The 16,656-nt window shown below is 45.0% G+C and overlaps 1 protein-coding gene across 2 annotated transcripts in view; it reads left to right on the forward strand.

The window, feature by feature from the left end:
• The first annotated feature begins 1,575 nt into the window (after positions 1-1,575).
• The window catches only part of LOC119817452 (N-acetyllactosaminide beta-1,6-N-acetylglucosaminyl-transferase-like), a 91,076-nt gene continuing 75,995 nt past the window's right edge, over positions 1,576-16,656 (forward strand). For both annotated transcript variants that reach the window (XM_038334683.1, XM_038334685.1), the window contains exon 1: positions 1,576-3,006. In XM_038334683.1, coding sequence (XP_038190611.1) covers positions 2,085-3,006 — 922 coding nt within the window. In that variant the 5' untranslated portion in view covers positions 1,576-2,084. The remainder of the gene's footprint in view (positions 3,007-16,656) is intronic.

Here is a 16,656-nt window from a genome sequence, read left to right on the forward strand (position 1 = left end):
ACTCAAGGAGGAGGGGTATGGGTGGAGGAAGATTTCAAACGAAAGTAAGAAACGGTGTCATTTTCTGGAAGTATGGGTGTTAGGGGATCTCCCCCGACCTCTGCTGTGTGTGTTTCCTGTCCACTGTGGTATGCTGCTCTTTCCCCTGTCTCAACTTCATTTGGTAAAGAATTCTTTTATACATTATCTGAAGTTTATTCTTATGTTTGACCTATGGTGATAAAAAGTCGTTCTTCCTCCCTGTGCTCAAAGAGACACCCTTTAAACTGTTTACAAATCTGTACTGGGATTAGTGTCCCGGCTTGGAGTCCCAGCTCTTGGTGACAGAGGAGGAACTAAACCAAACTTCACCGAGATTAACATGTGAAAGAAGTCGGTTTGCGGCGGAAGACTGAAGACCTTTCTAACCCCAGCTTCAGCGTGTGAATAGCGCATGCGTAGAAACAAAACTCTAAAACTACAACTCAGAGAGGGTGGGGACTGAAAATGACCATTTGCTGTCAGGATTCTTTCTTCAGCTCCCTAACCCACATCCATCCTTGGGCGAGCAATCCCTTTTTCTGTTTCTTCCCACCCTGCGCCTAACTTAAAAGGTAATATTCCCCCCCCCGCCCTCCACTCCGTGCGCCTCCACCGTTCCCTCCTCCCGACCACTGCCCGTGTTTTCGCTTGTGCTGTATTATAACCTGCACTGTACTCTTCTTTTAAACGCTAGTGAAGTAGTCCTGGTGTTTTTTTCCGAGTCTTTTTGTTTTGTTGTTTTTGGAGACGGGGTGTGGGGGGGGTGTCTTTTGCAGCCCTGGCTATTCTGGAATTCATTCTGTAGACCAGGCTGACCTCAAACTCGCAGAGATCCACCTGCCTCTACCTCCCAAGTGCTGAATTAAAAGCATGTGCCACCACCGTCCGGCTCTGAGTCCATTTCTAAATTCTTGTATGAGTGAGACTAAGAACCTCAAAAGGAAGCCTCAGTTTCCCTAGTAAAACTGAAGAGTCCCAGGAGGAAAAAAAAAATCAACTGAGGTCTGTCATTAGAAGTCAGCCTGGATAATAAGTAAAATAACTGAAGCTTCGGGACCTGAAAGTCTTTACGCCTGTACTATTTAAAATTGACTTGGCTCCTCTCCCTTCTCTGGGCATCAGAACATTCCGCCCGTATCCTGTGCAGGGAAAACACAGAGCAAGCTTGACATCTAGTAACATTAGCTTCCATGGAATTTGAGAGTGATGGGAAGCTGTTGGTTCTAAACGTTTTCCTGTTTGTTTGTTTTGTTTTGTTTTTAAACATTTAGCCTTTATTCAGAATGTCCAGTAGCTTCATGGGAGTTAGATGGTGAGGTCTGCATAGTAGTTAATATGCCTTTTTAAGGACCTTCTCTAGCAGCACAGAAAATTAAGCCCCGGAAAGAATTTGGCTCAACAGTCAGTCTTCTGCCTTGCTTTAAAGCACACCCAGCCAGGGAGGAAAGGGGCGGGGAGTACGGGTGGGAGAAGGCAGGGTTAAGCAATTTATTGTCAAGCATGACTTTTTTTTTTTAATTGACAGAGTCTCTCTCCAGGCAGTGTTCACATGCTCAGAACTTTAGCTGGGCAGAGCTGGTTAAGCAAACAAACCCAGTCATTTGAATGCAATGATTAACAGGAAGCCGGGGAAGCAGGCACAGTTACCACCGGCCGTCCACTGGGAGAAGAGGCTTGGCTCAGAGCTCCAGAAGGATGCATTGCCGGAAGGTCACTGATAGTGATTTCCCTGTGGGGACACGTAGGGTCACCGACCCCAGGATTCTCCCTGGAGTGGGTCATTTTTGTGTAGTAATTAATTGGAATTTTGTGTAGTAGTTGATTGTAAGTTGGTTGGAGGCTGGGCGACAGAGCTGCTAAGGAAGTCTGTCAACGAAAAATGAAAATATAAGCAAGCTAAGAAGAGGGAAGAGGAGAGGAGAAAGGACCAAGACATTACACACCGCTCATTAGAGCTACATCCAGGAGGGACGATGTTCGGACTTGGAGAAAATGTAAGTTAAAAGACACGCCTCTCCAATCCCGTCTGTAAAGACAGTTTGCTCGTTTTCTGGCTTTAGACCATGGGCTCCTGGAACTACCGGTGTCTTTTTAGTCTGTCTGTTTTTGTTGCCTTGATGTTTGTATTTATTTACAACAGCAAATTGTGGGAGAACAATCACTTCCCAAGGGTGATTCCCAACGCTTCTGTCTTAGCAGAAGTCTGTTTTCAGATAGTAAGTGGGGAGAATTTTTACCCAGCATACAGCCTGAGGACAATGACCCTGGAAAACTTCACCTGTTCCCAGTACAGGGTTCAAAACCACTACATAACAGAAACTCTCTCGGAAGAAGAAGCTGGCTTCCCTTTGGCTTTCATAATGACTGTCCACAAAGACTTTGACACCTTCGAAAGGCTCTTCAGGGCGATTTACACGCCCCAGAACGTCTACTGTGTGCACGTGGATAAGAAGGCATCAGAGACTTTTAAAGATGCTGTCCGGCAGTTACTAAGCTGCTTCCCCAATGCCTTCCTGGCCTCTAAGACAGAGGCCGTGGTCTATGCTGGCTTCTCCCGGCTTCAGGCAGACCTGAACTGCATGGAAGATCTGGTGGCCTCTGAGGTCCCCTGGAAGTTTGTCCTCAATACCTGCGGGCAGGACTTCCCCCTGAAAACCAACAGGGAAATAGTTCAGTACCTGAAAGGGTTTATTGGGAAGAATCTCACCCCAGGGGTGCTGCCTCCTTCTCATGCCATCGGAAGGACCAAGTACATCCACCAGGAACTACTAAACGCTAAAAATCCCTACGTGCGCTTTACGCCAAAATTAAAACCTCCTGCTCCTCACAATATGACCATTTATTTTGGCACTGCCTATGTGGCTCTCACCCGTGAGTTTGCAAACTTTGTCCTTAAAGATCAGCGTTCACTGAACTTACTCTCCTGGTCCAAGGACACCTACAGTCCCGACGAGCATTTCTGGGTGACACTCAATAGGATTCCCGGTATGTATATTCTGTTTCCTCTCATCTTCCTCTCAATGGTGTTGTTTATTTATAGCTTAGTTTGCTGTGTTTAGCCCGGGCTGGCCTGGGACTCATGAACTGTCGTGACTTCCTGAGTATCTGGGCGATTTCGGTTATAAGCCACTGTATCTGTCTTCATTTTCACATATATTTCGAGACTGGGTTTCTCTGTGCAGCTCTGGCTGTCCTGGGAACTCACGCTGTAGAATTGGCTGGCTGACCTTGAGCTCCGAAATCCACCTGTTAGGATCAAAGGCGGGTGTGCCACCGTGCCCAGAAGTAAATAATTTAAAATAACAAACCTGACAGTTTCAAATGTTTTTGAGCGTGGACTATTTATTTGTAATTTTTTTTAATTCCTAGTTTTATTTGCAAATCGTGATGTTACACATTGATACGAACCCACTGTGAGATGAACGACAAGCTGCTTAGGATATCTTGCTTGCCTGTCGTTCCTGTGGGGGAGGACATGACTCTTGAAGGCTGCTGTCTTAGTTGACGTCCAGTCATCAGTAGTTACCCTGCTATGCTGCCTTCTCTAACCTATTCCTCTGTCTGTCGGGGATTCTGTACCCTTTGACCAGCAACTCTCATCTATTATTCCCTTCCTAGAGCCATCATTCTGCTCTCCTGTCAATTTCTTTCTTTTTTTCTTATTTTTAGGGTCCACATATCTGTAAAATCATATAGTATTTTGTCTTTCAGTTTCTAACTTTGTTCAGTTTGCGTAATATTTTCCTAGCATGAAGGTTTTTTCCCATGTAGTTACAAATGACTGGATTCCCCATTTAAAAGATTTTTCTGTCTCATTTCATTCACACACACACACACACACACACACACAACACACACACACATACACACACACATACACACACACGCGCACACACACACGCACACACACACACGCACACACACATACACACTCACTCACAACACACACACATATACACACACACACAACACACACACAACACACACAAAACACACACACAATACACACACACGCACATCATTGCTGTTAATGTAAATAAAATATTCTTTACAGGCATTATGCTCACAGGCTGGGAGATACGACTCAAGCCTGTTTTATAGATGAACAAATGGATTAGCAGAGCCAAGGTGCAAACTTGATTGCATGGTTTGGTTTTGCTGACCTCCCCAGCCCTGGGCCTGTAGACCAATCCTAGATGTGTATTTTCTCATGGCACAGGCAGGAGATTGAGCAAACACTAACTACTCAAAAGGAAAAAATTAAAACTACTTCTATTTTAGTAGCACCAGAGGGGACACGTGTCATTAATCTCAGCATTTAGGAAACAAAGGCGGTCTGAAGTCTATAAATTCAAGGACAGCCTGGATTACATAATGAGTACCTGGCCAACCAGGACTACATTGAGATGGAGGGGAGGGGGAAGGAAGAGAGAGAAAGAAAGGCATTATAGTGCTGGAGAGGTGGCTCAACAATTAAGCTACTCTTTTTTTAATTTAAATGTTTAAATAACATTTTTTCATTTATTTTACATATTGGCAGAAGTTTCCCCTCCTCCCTTCCTCCCAGTCCCCCCCACTCCCACCCCCCCACCCCCCCCCCCCCCTTCCACTCCTCCAACTCCAGTCAGTAAAGGGCAGGCCTCCCATGGCCTTGAGCAAAGGTGCTCAAGTTGAGGCAGGACTGAGTTCCTGCCCTTGCCTCAAGACTGGGAAAGGCAATCCAGCACGGGGAACAGGTTCCCCAAAGCCAGCCAAGCCTCAGGGACAGGTCCTTATCTCACTGCTAGGAGTCCCACAAAGAGACATGGACTCTGAGCTTGCACTACTCTTGCAGAGGACCCAAGTTCAGACTCCAGCACCCACATCAGGTAGCTCACATCTACCTGTAACTGAAGCTCCAGTTGATCTGATGCCCTCTTCTGGTACCCAAGAACACCTTACTCTCATGCAGGTACCCACACACAGATAACACACCCACACATACAATAGAGTAAAAACAAAATAGCTTGTTTGAAAAGGGAATAACTTAAGGTTAAATAATATAAAAACAATTTGAATGGTGACTTGAATATTTTTACCCTTGTTACCCCATGGTTAAATTCCCATCCTTTTAAACGGGAAGTAGCTTGACACCAATGCTACGACCCTAGCATTTGGGAGCTAGGGAGATAGAAGGCTCAGGAATTCAAGGTCATTCTGAGCGGACACAGTGCCAGGAGTTCAAGGCCAGGCTAGGCTACTTGAGTGCCAGCCTCCAGAAACTAAAACTTAAAGACAAAGTGGGGGAGGGGATCGGGGGGGGGCTGGAGAGATGGCTCAGCAGTTAAGAGCGCTGGCTGCTCTTTCAGAAGTCCAGAGTTCAATTCCCAGCAACCACATGGTGGCTCACAACCATCTATAATGAGATCTGGTACCCACTTGTGGTCTGCAGGCAGAACAACCTAGAAAATAAATTAATCTTTAAAAAGTGGGAGAAAGAGATAACCTTTTCTTTATTTCTCTTCTTTTCCATCTATCCATCCTCTCTCTCTGTCTCTCTCTCTCCCTCCCTCTCTCTAGCTCTCTTCTTCTCTCTCTCTCTTTCCCTCTCTCCCTCCCTCCCTCCCTCCCCCTCTCTCTCTGTTGAATTAGAAACATAAACGACCCCAAGGAGTTCTAGACCAGTGCCTTCTTAGCAGAAACAAAGACATTTCAAAACTGTTAGATCACACACTCATCTCGCAGTAGTGAAGACACAGTGATAAGCCACAATCTCCTAAACTTCATCTTTTAAAATATTTTTGTTTGTTTGTTTTTCAAGACCAGGTTTTTCCACGTAGCCCTGGCTATCCTAAAACTCACCCTGTAGACCAGGTTGGCCTTAAACTCAGAGATCTGGCAGCCTCTGCCTCCCAAGTGCTGGGGTTAAAGGCGTGTGTCACCACCACCCAACTAAATCTTTTCTATTTTCTATTGTCTATGAGTTGCTCCTGAATTAACTCTACCTTCCTTGACACAAGTTCCAAATTATTTGAGTGATCTCAAGTTCCTTTCGGTGATTTCAGTCAGTGCTATTTGAACTCAACTGAAAAGCAGCTAGAGGCGGACTTGGTGGGGCACGTCTTTAATCCCAGTGCTCAGGAGGCAGAGGCAGTTGGATTACTGTGAGGCCAACCTGATCTACATAGTAAGTTACAGGCTAGCCAGGGCTACATAGTGAGCACTTGTCTCTGGGGGTAAATGTAGCTGCCATCAAAGTTCTGGTCAGATTAGAGTTTCTTTAGTTTGGAAATTCAACACATATTAAGAATGTTACCATCACCTGGAGCTTAAGAAGACTGCCAAAGACTGCCCCTCTGAGGTTGGAATGAGTGGGCAGAACTCCCCTGTTGGGTTATGAATCATTGAGAAGGGCTTGTTTTAGATCTTTGCCCACAAAGCTTCCTAGATATAGGAAGTGTTCAAAGTCTGAATTTCTCAGAACAGGAAGCAGGCAATGTACTGGGTTAAAAGACTCAGGCTTCAAAGACAGGTTGGAACCCCTAAATGTATTATATTTCTCCCCCTTTCTCTCTCTCTTTTCTCTTCTCTCCCTTCCTCCCTCTCTCTGGTTTGTCGGGACAGGGTTTTGCATGTAGTCCAGGCTAGCCTCAACCTCTAAGCAGCCTTCCTGCCCCAGTGTCCTCAGCACTGGAAGGATGGAGATGGACCTTTGTGCCCAGCCCTCCCTACTTTCAGTGACCGGAATAGCAAAGGTGAAATCCCCACTTCTTCCTCCCATGGTACTTAGACTGTGACATGGGTTTAGGTGCGCCACCAAACTCTAATGCATTGTTCCTGGGAGAGCAGCCAAGTGTTAAAAAACCAAACACCCCATTTCTGGTTTTCTCAGAAAGGACTAAGATAAACAAAAAAAGTACTCAGTCTGGGAAAAAAACCTGCAGTTTCTTAATGAAAAACCTTGTCACTAAAGGAAGAACAATCGCTGCGGTGTGGGAAAAAGAATCTGGGGTCAGGTAGACAGAAGATGGCAGAAGCTGAGATGCTGGGAACACAGTGGGCAGCCGTGTGACCCAAACCTAAGCCAGGGAGGTAGAGGCTGAGGAATGTTGTGGGGGAACCCCCTATGTTGGACACATATATGGCCCAGAGACTCTTCCATCCCGACTTGAGAGTCCAAAGTTGTTACCGGTTGGTTGAACAGAAACTATTGGCAACACCCTGCTTCTCTGCATGATCCATGCTTTGGACCTGAACTTCTATTTGAACCCTGGTGGGCAGTGTTATCAGCAAAGAAAGGGAAACCAAAGACGCCAATTCAACTCTGCACAGCCCCTGGGTTAAGTGGGTGGAGCTTCCCTCCTTGCTGCAGAACAGAGTCTGGTCTTGCCAACTCTTATCCTGCTTAAGGGAGGCCTGTAGATAGGTCTGGATCATGAGGGTAGAAGTGAACCAAAGATCTAGGTGTTTGTCTTGTTCAACTGTTAGGCTGCCAATGTGGGAAAAAGCGGCATTTTTGTGGCAAGGGCTCTTCTAGTGATGTGTGCAGCTTTGGGCAAGAGGATAAATTATTATTGTTAGGAATACTTCCTAATGCGAGCTCTCTGCCGATGCAAAAATCCCAATCGAGCCAAATCACAACAAGCCAAATTAGGAAATATCCAGGTTTAATGGGATTCCTGTGCTCTCAAGTGGTCCCGAGGGGGAATGGGATGTGGCAAATGCGACCACCACCGGGAGAAAGGAAAAAAGGCCACATGTTCCTCTTTTGGAAGTTGGTTTAAATACTCTGTGGGGGGCAGTCAGGACCTGGCATCCTGGAATTTGGAGTCCAGACTAAAACAACTCTCAAGCCTGGGATAGATGCGAAGGACTGGGGTCTACACTTCCAACTTAACATACATGTTGGTCACAGTGATTGGAGATTTATAATGAAGAGTCTCATTGATGGCAAAGACAGGAAAAGATGTCACAACTGGAAAGGGCAAAGGCAAGTGAGTCCAAAGGGCAGTGTCTGTGGATAGCTATGAGTGTGGCCCAGCACATTTGTAGATGACAAGGTCATGCATGTCATGATGGCAAAAGATTGAACACTCTTGAACTGGAGTAGACAAAAACAATATTCAATTTGAAAAGGGCTTGAAGAATCTTAATTTAAAGGTTTGTTGTCTGGGGAGTCAGAGGCTAGAAGATCAGGAGTTCAAGGCCAGTCTTTGCTATACAGCAAGTTCAAGGCCTATATGAGACTTCAGTTCAAAAATAAAAATCTGGAGTAGGAGTATGATTCAGTTTATAAAGTATTTACCATGCGCACATGAGGACCCGAGCTTGGTCCCTGCCAGCTACATGAAAAAGCTAGCCATGGCTGTGCACACCCAGAATCTCACCACTTGGGGTTTTCTGGCTGGTTTAGCCAGCCTAGCCAAACCAGGAACTCAAGGTTCAGGCAGAGACCCTGTCTTAAAAAAATAAGGTTCAACTAGCAACTGAAGAAGATAGCATTGACTTCTGGCCTCTGCATGCATGTGCTTACAAGTGCACACAAACATGTGAGCATAGAAACACACAGTTTGACCAGGCGGTGGTGGTGCATGCCTTTACTCCCAGTACTTGGGAGGCAGTGACAGGTAGATCTCTGAATGTGATGCCAGCCTGATCTACAGAGCGAGTTCTAGGACAGGCTCTAAAGCTACAGAGAAACCCTGTCTCAAACAACAGAAAAAAAAACAACAACAAAAAGAAATACACAAATTTTTAAAATTTAGATTAGAATAAATTAAGATTCTCTAATAAATGAAAAATGGAACCAACCCCAATTTTGGAAGAAGAATCTAGGATAACAGAGTCTAGAAGCTCAACTTTCATGAAGAACGAGAACACTGCCCAGGAAAAGTGAATGCTGACCACGTGTCTACTTTCAAAGTTCATAGGAGCCGCACTAACCCAAACAAAAGGAAACTGAGAAATTGATATAAATAACATCATAAAGTGTGTTCCTAACATAAATAAGTGTATGAATCAGAAATATCACTTCTCCATGTGGGTGGGGACTGTCACAGGCGGATCACGCTGTCTACATACCAGTTCTCTCTCTCTCTCTCTCTCTCTCTCTCTTTTTTTTTTTTTTTTTGGTTTTTCGAGACAGGGTTCCGCATACCAGTTCTTGCTGCCATGAAGGAACGGTCAGTTTGTCTGTCTCTGCTTGTCTGGCTTTGCAGATTTTCCTCGAATTCCAGAGTCTGCACCTACTGGGGCAATGCACTAACCTGTGACTCAGAATCTCTTCCCTTCCCTCCAGTGTATGCTTGATTCCATGCCCAGCCATCTCTGAATGCCACGTGCTCTAGATCCTGTAGCAGGAGTGTAGCGAGATGAACGTTAACTTCCTTGCATGCAGCTGCCTAAACCTGTTCCAAGCGGGACATCTTCTATAAGCCACGTGGCTGTGTCCAGTGCTTTAAAAGGAGGAAGCAAAAACATGGCTACCTGCACATAAAAACCTCTGAGAAGCTCTTTCCTTGTGTCTACTCAGGTAGACGGGATACCTGATTAGCAGACAGGGAATTCACACCAGGTTTCAGGGCATTACCCAATAAGCTTTGGTCACCATTGTGAAATAGGAATCTGTGCAAACAAATTAGGACCCACATTGTTATATACACTGTTATTAAACCTCCCTACAAGAATAAGTTTCTGTTTCCTAAGCCTAATGTATCCAGCAAACCGTGTTTTCCAACCTACACTAAACTTGTGGCCCCGTGATGTATGCCCACCCCTTTGTCTTGCTGAACTCCTGAACTCTGAACTCTGAGATTTGACTGCCCTTTTGCCCTTCTAAAATGTGTCTTCCCAGACACCTTGATGACTCTGCTTCCACAAGCTGTATTCTTGCCCTTATCTACCGCACAGACAGCCTTGAGCCCTGAGCACCCGACTCTTCTGCCCAGTTATCTCGACAGCTGATTTCTATCAACCCTAACCCTTTCTCATTAAAGGGACCTAAAAAATAACAAAAACAAAGCAAAACAAAAACCAGTAAGGGGCTCGTCTCTGAAACCCTGGCTGTTAGGAGAGGCAGCTGGCTGTGAAACTGTGTTTCTCCTCAGGTCTAATAGCCTCCCTCACTTCTTCCTTGTCTTTCTCTGGTCTATCCAATCCTCTCTAATCCAGTCAAGATGCTGTTTCACTTTGAGCTCACCACGCTACTGGATTGTCAGTGATTTCCACCTGCTGTTTTCCCCTGGGTGACTGCTCATCATCTAAACTGAATGACTCCACTCCCAATTAGGAAATCATGGTGGGTTAGTTTCCATTGGTCCTGTATCCCTTAGCATTAATGACTTCCAAACTGATCAATGGTTTCTACTTCCTTTGGTACAAATTAGTATTTTGAACCATAGCTTGTTTCAAATTTATGTTAAAGCATGAATAAATGAATAAATGAATGAATGAATGAATGAATGAGAGAAGAACCTTTAGAAACAAATCTTTGTGAGACGCAGGAGGGAAAGAAAAAGAATACCAAAGTCCCCATCTTAGTCAGCTTTCTGCTGCTGTAACAAAAACGGATCTTTATTTTTATTGTTTTGTTGTTTGCTTTGGGGACAGGGTCTCCCTATGCAACCCTGGCTGGTCTAGAACTATGTATACCAGGCTGGCCTGAACTCACAGCTATTTCCCTGCCCCAGCCTTCCAGGTGCTGGGATCAAAAGCACGCATCACCAAACACAGTCAAAACTGATTTTTAAACAATGATTGCACAGAATAATTGTTTTTCTGATATCTCCTTCACACATGGACTTCATGAGCTTTGCTCATTTACCCAGTTACCCATTCTTGTCCTCTCCTCTACCTTCCTATTTGTCCTTGTTTTCCTTCTGTGGCTGTCAGACAAACACTGACCAGAATCAACTTGGGGAAGGGAATGGGCTTATTTGGCTTACAGACTGCAGTCCACCAGCAAGGGAGCCAAGGCAGGAAACTGAAGGCAGGAACCAAAGCAGAGAGCAAAGAGGAACATTAAACACCAATCAAGAAAATGCCCCCAGAGACTTGTCTTTGGGCCAATCTGATGGAGACATTTTCTCAATTGATGTTCCCTCTCTGAAGCAACTCAAGTTTGTGTCCAGTTGACAAGCAACTAACCCAGCACACCATCAATCCCTCTCTCTCCGTTTATACTTTCATGCCTTATATATTTGAAATACATGTACACCCATGTGTGTATATGTATATATGTACACACACACACACACATTCATTCCCCACCTGAGAGAAAACACATAATATTTGTCTTCCAGAGTGTGACATCACTTGGCATAATGATCTCCAGTTCCGTCCATTTTCCTAAAAATGACACAATTTTATTCTGTAAAACTAAATAAAACTCCATTGTGTATAACAACACATTATCATCCACTCATCTGTTGGTAGACACCTAGGCTGACTTTGTACGTCGGCCCTGGTGAACCACACAGTAATAAACAGATGTGTGCACATCTCTGTTGTATGCTGACTTAGTATGGGCCAAAGGTCATACAGCTGGATCACATGATGATTTTAGTTTTTTGAGGAACTTCCATGCTGATTTTCACAGAGGCTGCACCTTCTCACACCCTCTCCAGCAGGGGGCAAAGGCTCTTCTTCACCCACGTCTTTACCGGCATCTGCTTTCCCGATGATGGGTATTCTGACTGCGGGAGCTGAAATAGCCATGTAGACTTGATTGGCATTTCCCCAGGAGCATCTATGTAAAGTAGTCAAGATTTAATTTGGCTTGCAGTTTCGGAGGTTTTAGCCCACAGTTGCTTGGCTCTGTTGTTTTTAGGTCTGAGGTGAGGCAGAGAGAGTATCATGGCCAGAGACACAGTGGAGCAGAGCTGTTTGGCTCAAGGTTACTGGGAAGCAAAGTATAGGAGAGAATGGATCAAGGACAAATCATACCCTCCGGTGTAGGATTTCACCTCCTGACATTTCTACAGTCTTCCAGCCTCCCATTAAACTGGGAAACCATTGATGAGGTCAGAGCCCTCATGACCCGAGGTCTTCACTACTACTCATGAACTTTTTTAAAAAAATTTATTTATTTATTATGTATACAATATTCTGTCTGTGTGTATGCCTGCAGGCCAGAATAGGGCACCAGACCTCATTGCAGATGGTTGTAAACCACAATGTGGTTGCCAGGAATTGAACTCAGGACCTTTGGAAGAGCAGGCAATGTTCTTAACCACTGAGCCATCTCTCCAGCCCAACTCATGGGCTTTTGCAAAGATGTTTCACTTCCAAACTAGCACAGTGCTGAAAAGGGAAGGAATAGAGGAAGGAAGAAAGTGGTGATGGTGAGCCGGGAAACAGACTCCTCTGTTTCTGCTTTCCGATGCCCTTGGATCTGGGCTCTGAACCAGCACTGCTTCACCCCATAGCAAGTATCTTTCCTGGACCCTGGACGTGGCAGGCTTACTGCATTTTCATTTTTAGTGCTGTCGATGTTGTAACCAGTTGAGACTGGTGTGTTCCTTGAGCCCAGGTACCAGGAGCTGAGATTTAAGTAGTGGAAGCATCTTGCCTCCAAAAGAAACAAGTAGACAGCACCTGAGAAATGACAGTCAAGATTGTTCTCTTGTCTCTACAGGTATGCATACACACACACACACACACACACATGTGCACACACGTACACGTGTGCATGCACACACACACACACACCTGTGTATTCTCACCCACATGACACACGAAGAAAAGGAAAGAAAACATGTTGAATAATAAAGATTATGTTGCCCCAGGGCTGGAAAGATGGCCCAGTGATTAAGAACATATATTGTTCTTGCAGGGCAGGGTGGGTCCCGAGTTCAATTCCCAGCATCTCCATCAGGCAGCTTACAACTGCTTGTGACTCCAACTCCAGGGGATGACACTAACCTCAGGTGCATGCACATATACAGACATACACACATGTACATGCAAATAAATAATAAAAATACTTTTTAAAAAGATTATGCTGCCCCTTTATTCTTATTTATATCTTTTAGAATCTCAAAGGATCAAACAGAGACACAAGTCAGTTTTTATATTGTATTGTTCCTCCAGCAGCAGTTCTTTCCTCCCTCCTTCCTTTGTTTTCTCTCTTCCTTTCGGCCAAGCATTTCTTCCTGTGGTGACCTATCTTAATTTTATCATGAGGAAGCTAAAAGTCGATTAGAAGACCCAACAATATGGCTCAAGTGGGTAAAGGCATTTGCTATCAAGCCTGATGACCTGAGTTCAATTCCCAGGACCCACACTTACATATACCAAATGAATGAATTTAAAAGCTCTTTTTAAGTTTAAATAAAATTTGAAGAAACTGAGAGTTGAGGACAATGTTATGGTTTAGATAAAAGCTGCTCAGTTCCTCGAGGGCCAGTGGGCCATGAGGGGCTGCGGGTCCCAGATGAGGAGCTGCGGCAGGTGAACCAAGACCCAGCATGTGAGAGAGAAGGATAGGCACACCCTGCACTGCAGAGAAAGGGTTTGGGTATAGTTTATTTAGTGGGTTATGGAGGGGAAAGGGGGAAGGGGAGAAGGAGGAAGAAGAGAGAGGCACAAAGAGAGGGGGGAAGAGAAGAGAGAGTGAGAAAGAGAGAAGGAATATGTGCAGGCTGGAGGAGGCAGGATATCTGCTTCCCTCAGCAGAAGGGTAGGAGTTGGGAGAGGGCTGGGTTTGTCTCTTAAAGGAACAGGGTACTCAAGTGACAGACCAGGCCAGCAGATCATAACAAACAGAACCAGAGCTGCTGATGTCAATTGAAATACATTTTAGATTTATGAAGACTATTGAGCGGGATCCATAGACACCCTACACCACATCTACATACTCTGCACAGTCAGATGGTACTTGTTGATGGGATATAATCATCATCATCACTACTGTGGTGCCGAAGGTGGCATCTGATCCTCACACAGGATAGGCATGGCCTGTGTCTGCCACTGGAGCTACCCCATCAAGCTACAGAAATGGGAGTTAGCAGCCAAGAATCCTGGCTAAAGCCTGGCTCTACCACCAACAGTCTTCACACAAGATACCTAATTTCTCAGAGCCTAAATCCTTTTAGATTCTGAGGATGAAATATCTCTTTGTAAGTCTGGAAAAGGGTTAAAGAGTTCACAAACTGAACATGACTCAAGAGATGCAAACATGTTTTCCTTCCTTCCTTCCTTCCTTCCTTCCTTCCTTCCTTTCTCTTTTTTTCTTTTTTGAGACAGGGCTTCTCTGTGTGGCTCTGCCTGTCCTGGAACCCACTCCATAGACCAGGCTGGCTTTGAACTCAGAGGTCTGTGTCACCACTACCTAGCAAATGAGAATTTCTTGCTGTTAACTCTTGAGCATTTCATATCACTCTTCTAAAACTCCTGTGTAAGGTTAAGAAAAATAAAGCAAAACCCATGCATTGGGTGAAGCTTGTGATGAGGAGGGGGAGGGAATGTGGCCACAGGAGGTCTCAGGGATTTTGTTTTCTCCCTGTGTCACCTGTGTCTGTATGGTCTTTACTTTCTCAAGGAAGTAGCACTCTGGGACTGGTTAAAAATCTCTCCTAAGAGCTTAGGTCACTTTAGGTTGTCGCTCCCAAGACAAATATTCTGCCCACTCTTGTATCTGCCCTCCCTTTGTTCTGGAATGTTATTGACATTATTCCTTCCTATCAGCTGCCCTTGGGAGCCAACCAGAGTGTCACCACTCCATTCCATTCTCCTCCCCCAGAACCAGCCCCACATACTTCCCTTTTGACACTCCCATGGCATCCAATGGATCTCAGGTCCGCCTATAGCTTGTTCCTCTGTTCTCTGCCAATACCAGATGTGAGGAAGTGAAGTGAAAGACTGAAATCACATTCTGTATTCACCTAACCTCATCATGCAGAAGGGGTGCCAAAAGCTTGTGGAATGAGGAACACGATTAGGGCAGAAAAGATCCATCATTCCTCTGGACAGGTTCGCTTTCCATCCTAGGAATCAACTAATCTTGGGTGGAAATTAGGAAAGAAACAAAAACAGCATCCTGGTCTTTTCCTTCTCATTATTCTCTAGAGTCTAGGGCCTAGACAATATGGTCTAATCGTATAAGCACTCATAGCACTGTTTTTACATTGTGTTAGGTATTTAAAGTCATCTAGAACCAGACAGTGGTGGCTCAAGCCTTTAATCCGAGCACTTTGGAGTCAGAGGCAGGTAGATCTCTGAGTTCAAGGCCAGTCTGGTCTACAAGTGAATTCCAGGACAGCCAGAACTGTTACACAGAGACCCTGTATTGAAAAACCCAAAATAAAGAAATAAAGAAAGAAATAAAAAAATTATCTAGAGCTGGTTTAAAATCTACGAAAGATCTTAGGCTCTGTGCCATGGTATAGAAGGGACCAGAGCATTTTCAGACCCTGGTTCCATAGAGGGGTCCAGAGACAGTCTGGAAAATATTGTCTATAAACACATTTTCCCCTTCTCTTGCATAAAGTTTATCTAATGATTTTTCAGCCCTTGACTCGAGTTTTTAAGCAGTTCTGAGGAAGAGTTCTATGCTACTGTGCCCACACCCACGGGCTTCTTCAAAGGCCATACCCTTTGCCACCTCTGTGACACCATTCAGAAAACACTCTCTGGCGGACGTGTGGGTGATCTGCGGGGTGGGGGTGGGGGCTCTCAGTCGTCAGACTGCTCAGTATAAACAGCCCTCTTTATGAGTCTGAAGATTGAAGTTGTGTGGTTTTTGTTCCTGTCTAGAAAAATGAGGGAATAAGAAAAAAGCATTTATGGAATTTTGCTTGAGTGATTTGGGTCCTGCAAGGCTTTGGTTTAAAATATCCAGAAAATGTAGTCGGAGTGGGTTGTTTGGCTCTGGCTTGGAATCTTGAGTAACTGATGTTCCCAGATAGACCTTTATGTTAGCTTTTTCCTTAGTCCTTTGCTTAGGAAAAAAAAAAGCCAATTATTATCATTGATTATTAAAATCATGAGTTATTTTGTGCTGGTGTCTGAGCCCACATGAACTGCTCTGGTGAGCCACCCTAGCCATCCTGCTGCCTCTGCTCTCTCCCCACTGAGGGGGCACCACCTTGTTTCCTCTGCCCCTCCCCAAGTGCTGCTTATGGTCACATATCCTCCCTGCAGGGCTGTGGTTTAGGACTATGTTAGATACAGGGATTTTTCTCTGTGTGAGTTTCCTTATGTTGCAAGAGAATGACCATGAATTCAAAGCTAGCCTGGTCTGTGCAAGTTTCACGACAGTCAGGGTTACACAGTGTGACCCCGCCTGGAAGCAAATCAGTGCTGTCTCCAAGGGAAACCTAGCCAGGTAAGATGGTTCATGCCTGTAATCCCACTCAGTGACAGCCACTTCCCACACTAATCCTAATTTAGAATCACATTTTCTCGAAGTTGTGTATGAGTAGAAGCATACAGTTAGGGGTCCTTAGTGTGGTAACTCAGGCATGGTTTTGAGTTTATTATTGTTTGGCTTAAATCTGTATCTCACTCCCCATCTGCTTTGCAGCATTGTTTCATGCAGCAGTGCAGGGCTGCGAGGATGCAGGGCTACAGGGGTGTAAGGATGCAGGGCTGCACAAGTGCAGAGGTACAAGGGTACAGGGGTGCAGGGATGCAAGGTTGCAGGGGTGCAGGGGTGCA

This window comes from Arvicola amphibius, chromosome 6 (genome assembly GCF_903992535.2).
Source record: "Arvicola amphibius chromosome 6, mArvAmp1.2, whole genome shotgun sequence".
NCBI classification, from domain to species: domain Eukaryota; kingdom Metazoa; phylum Chordata; class Mammalia; order Rodentia; family Cricetidae; genus Arvicola; species Arvicola amphibius.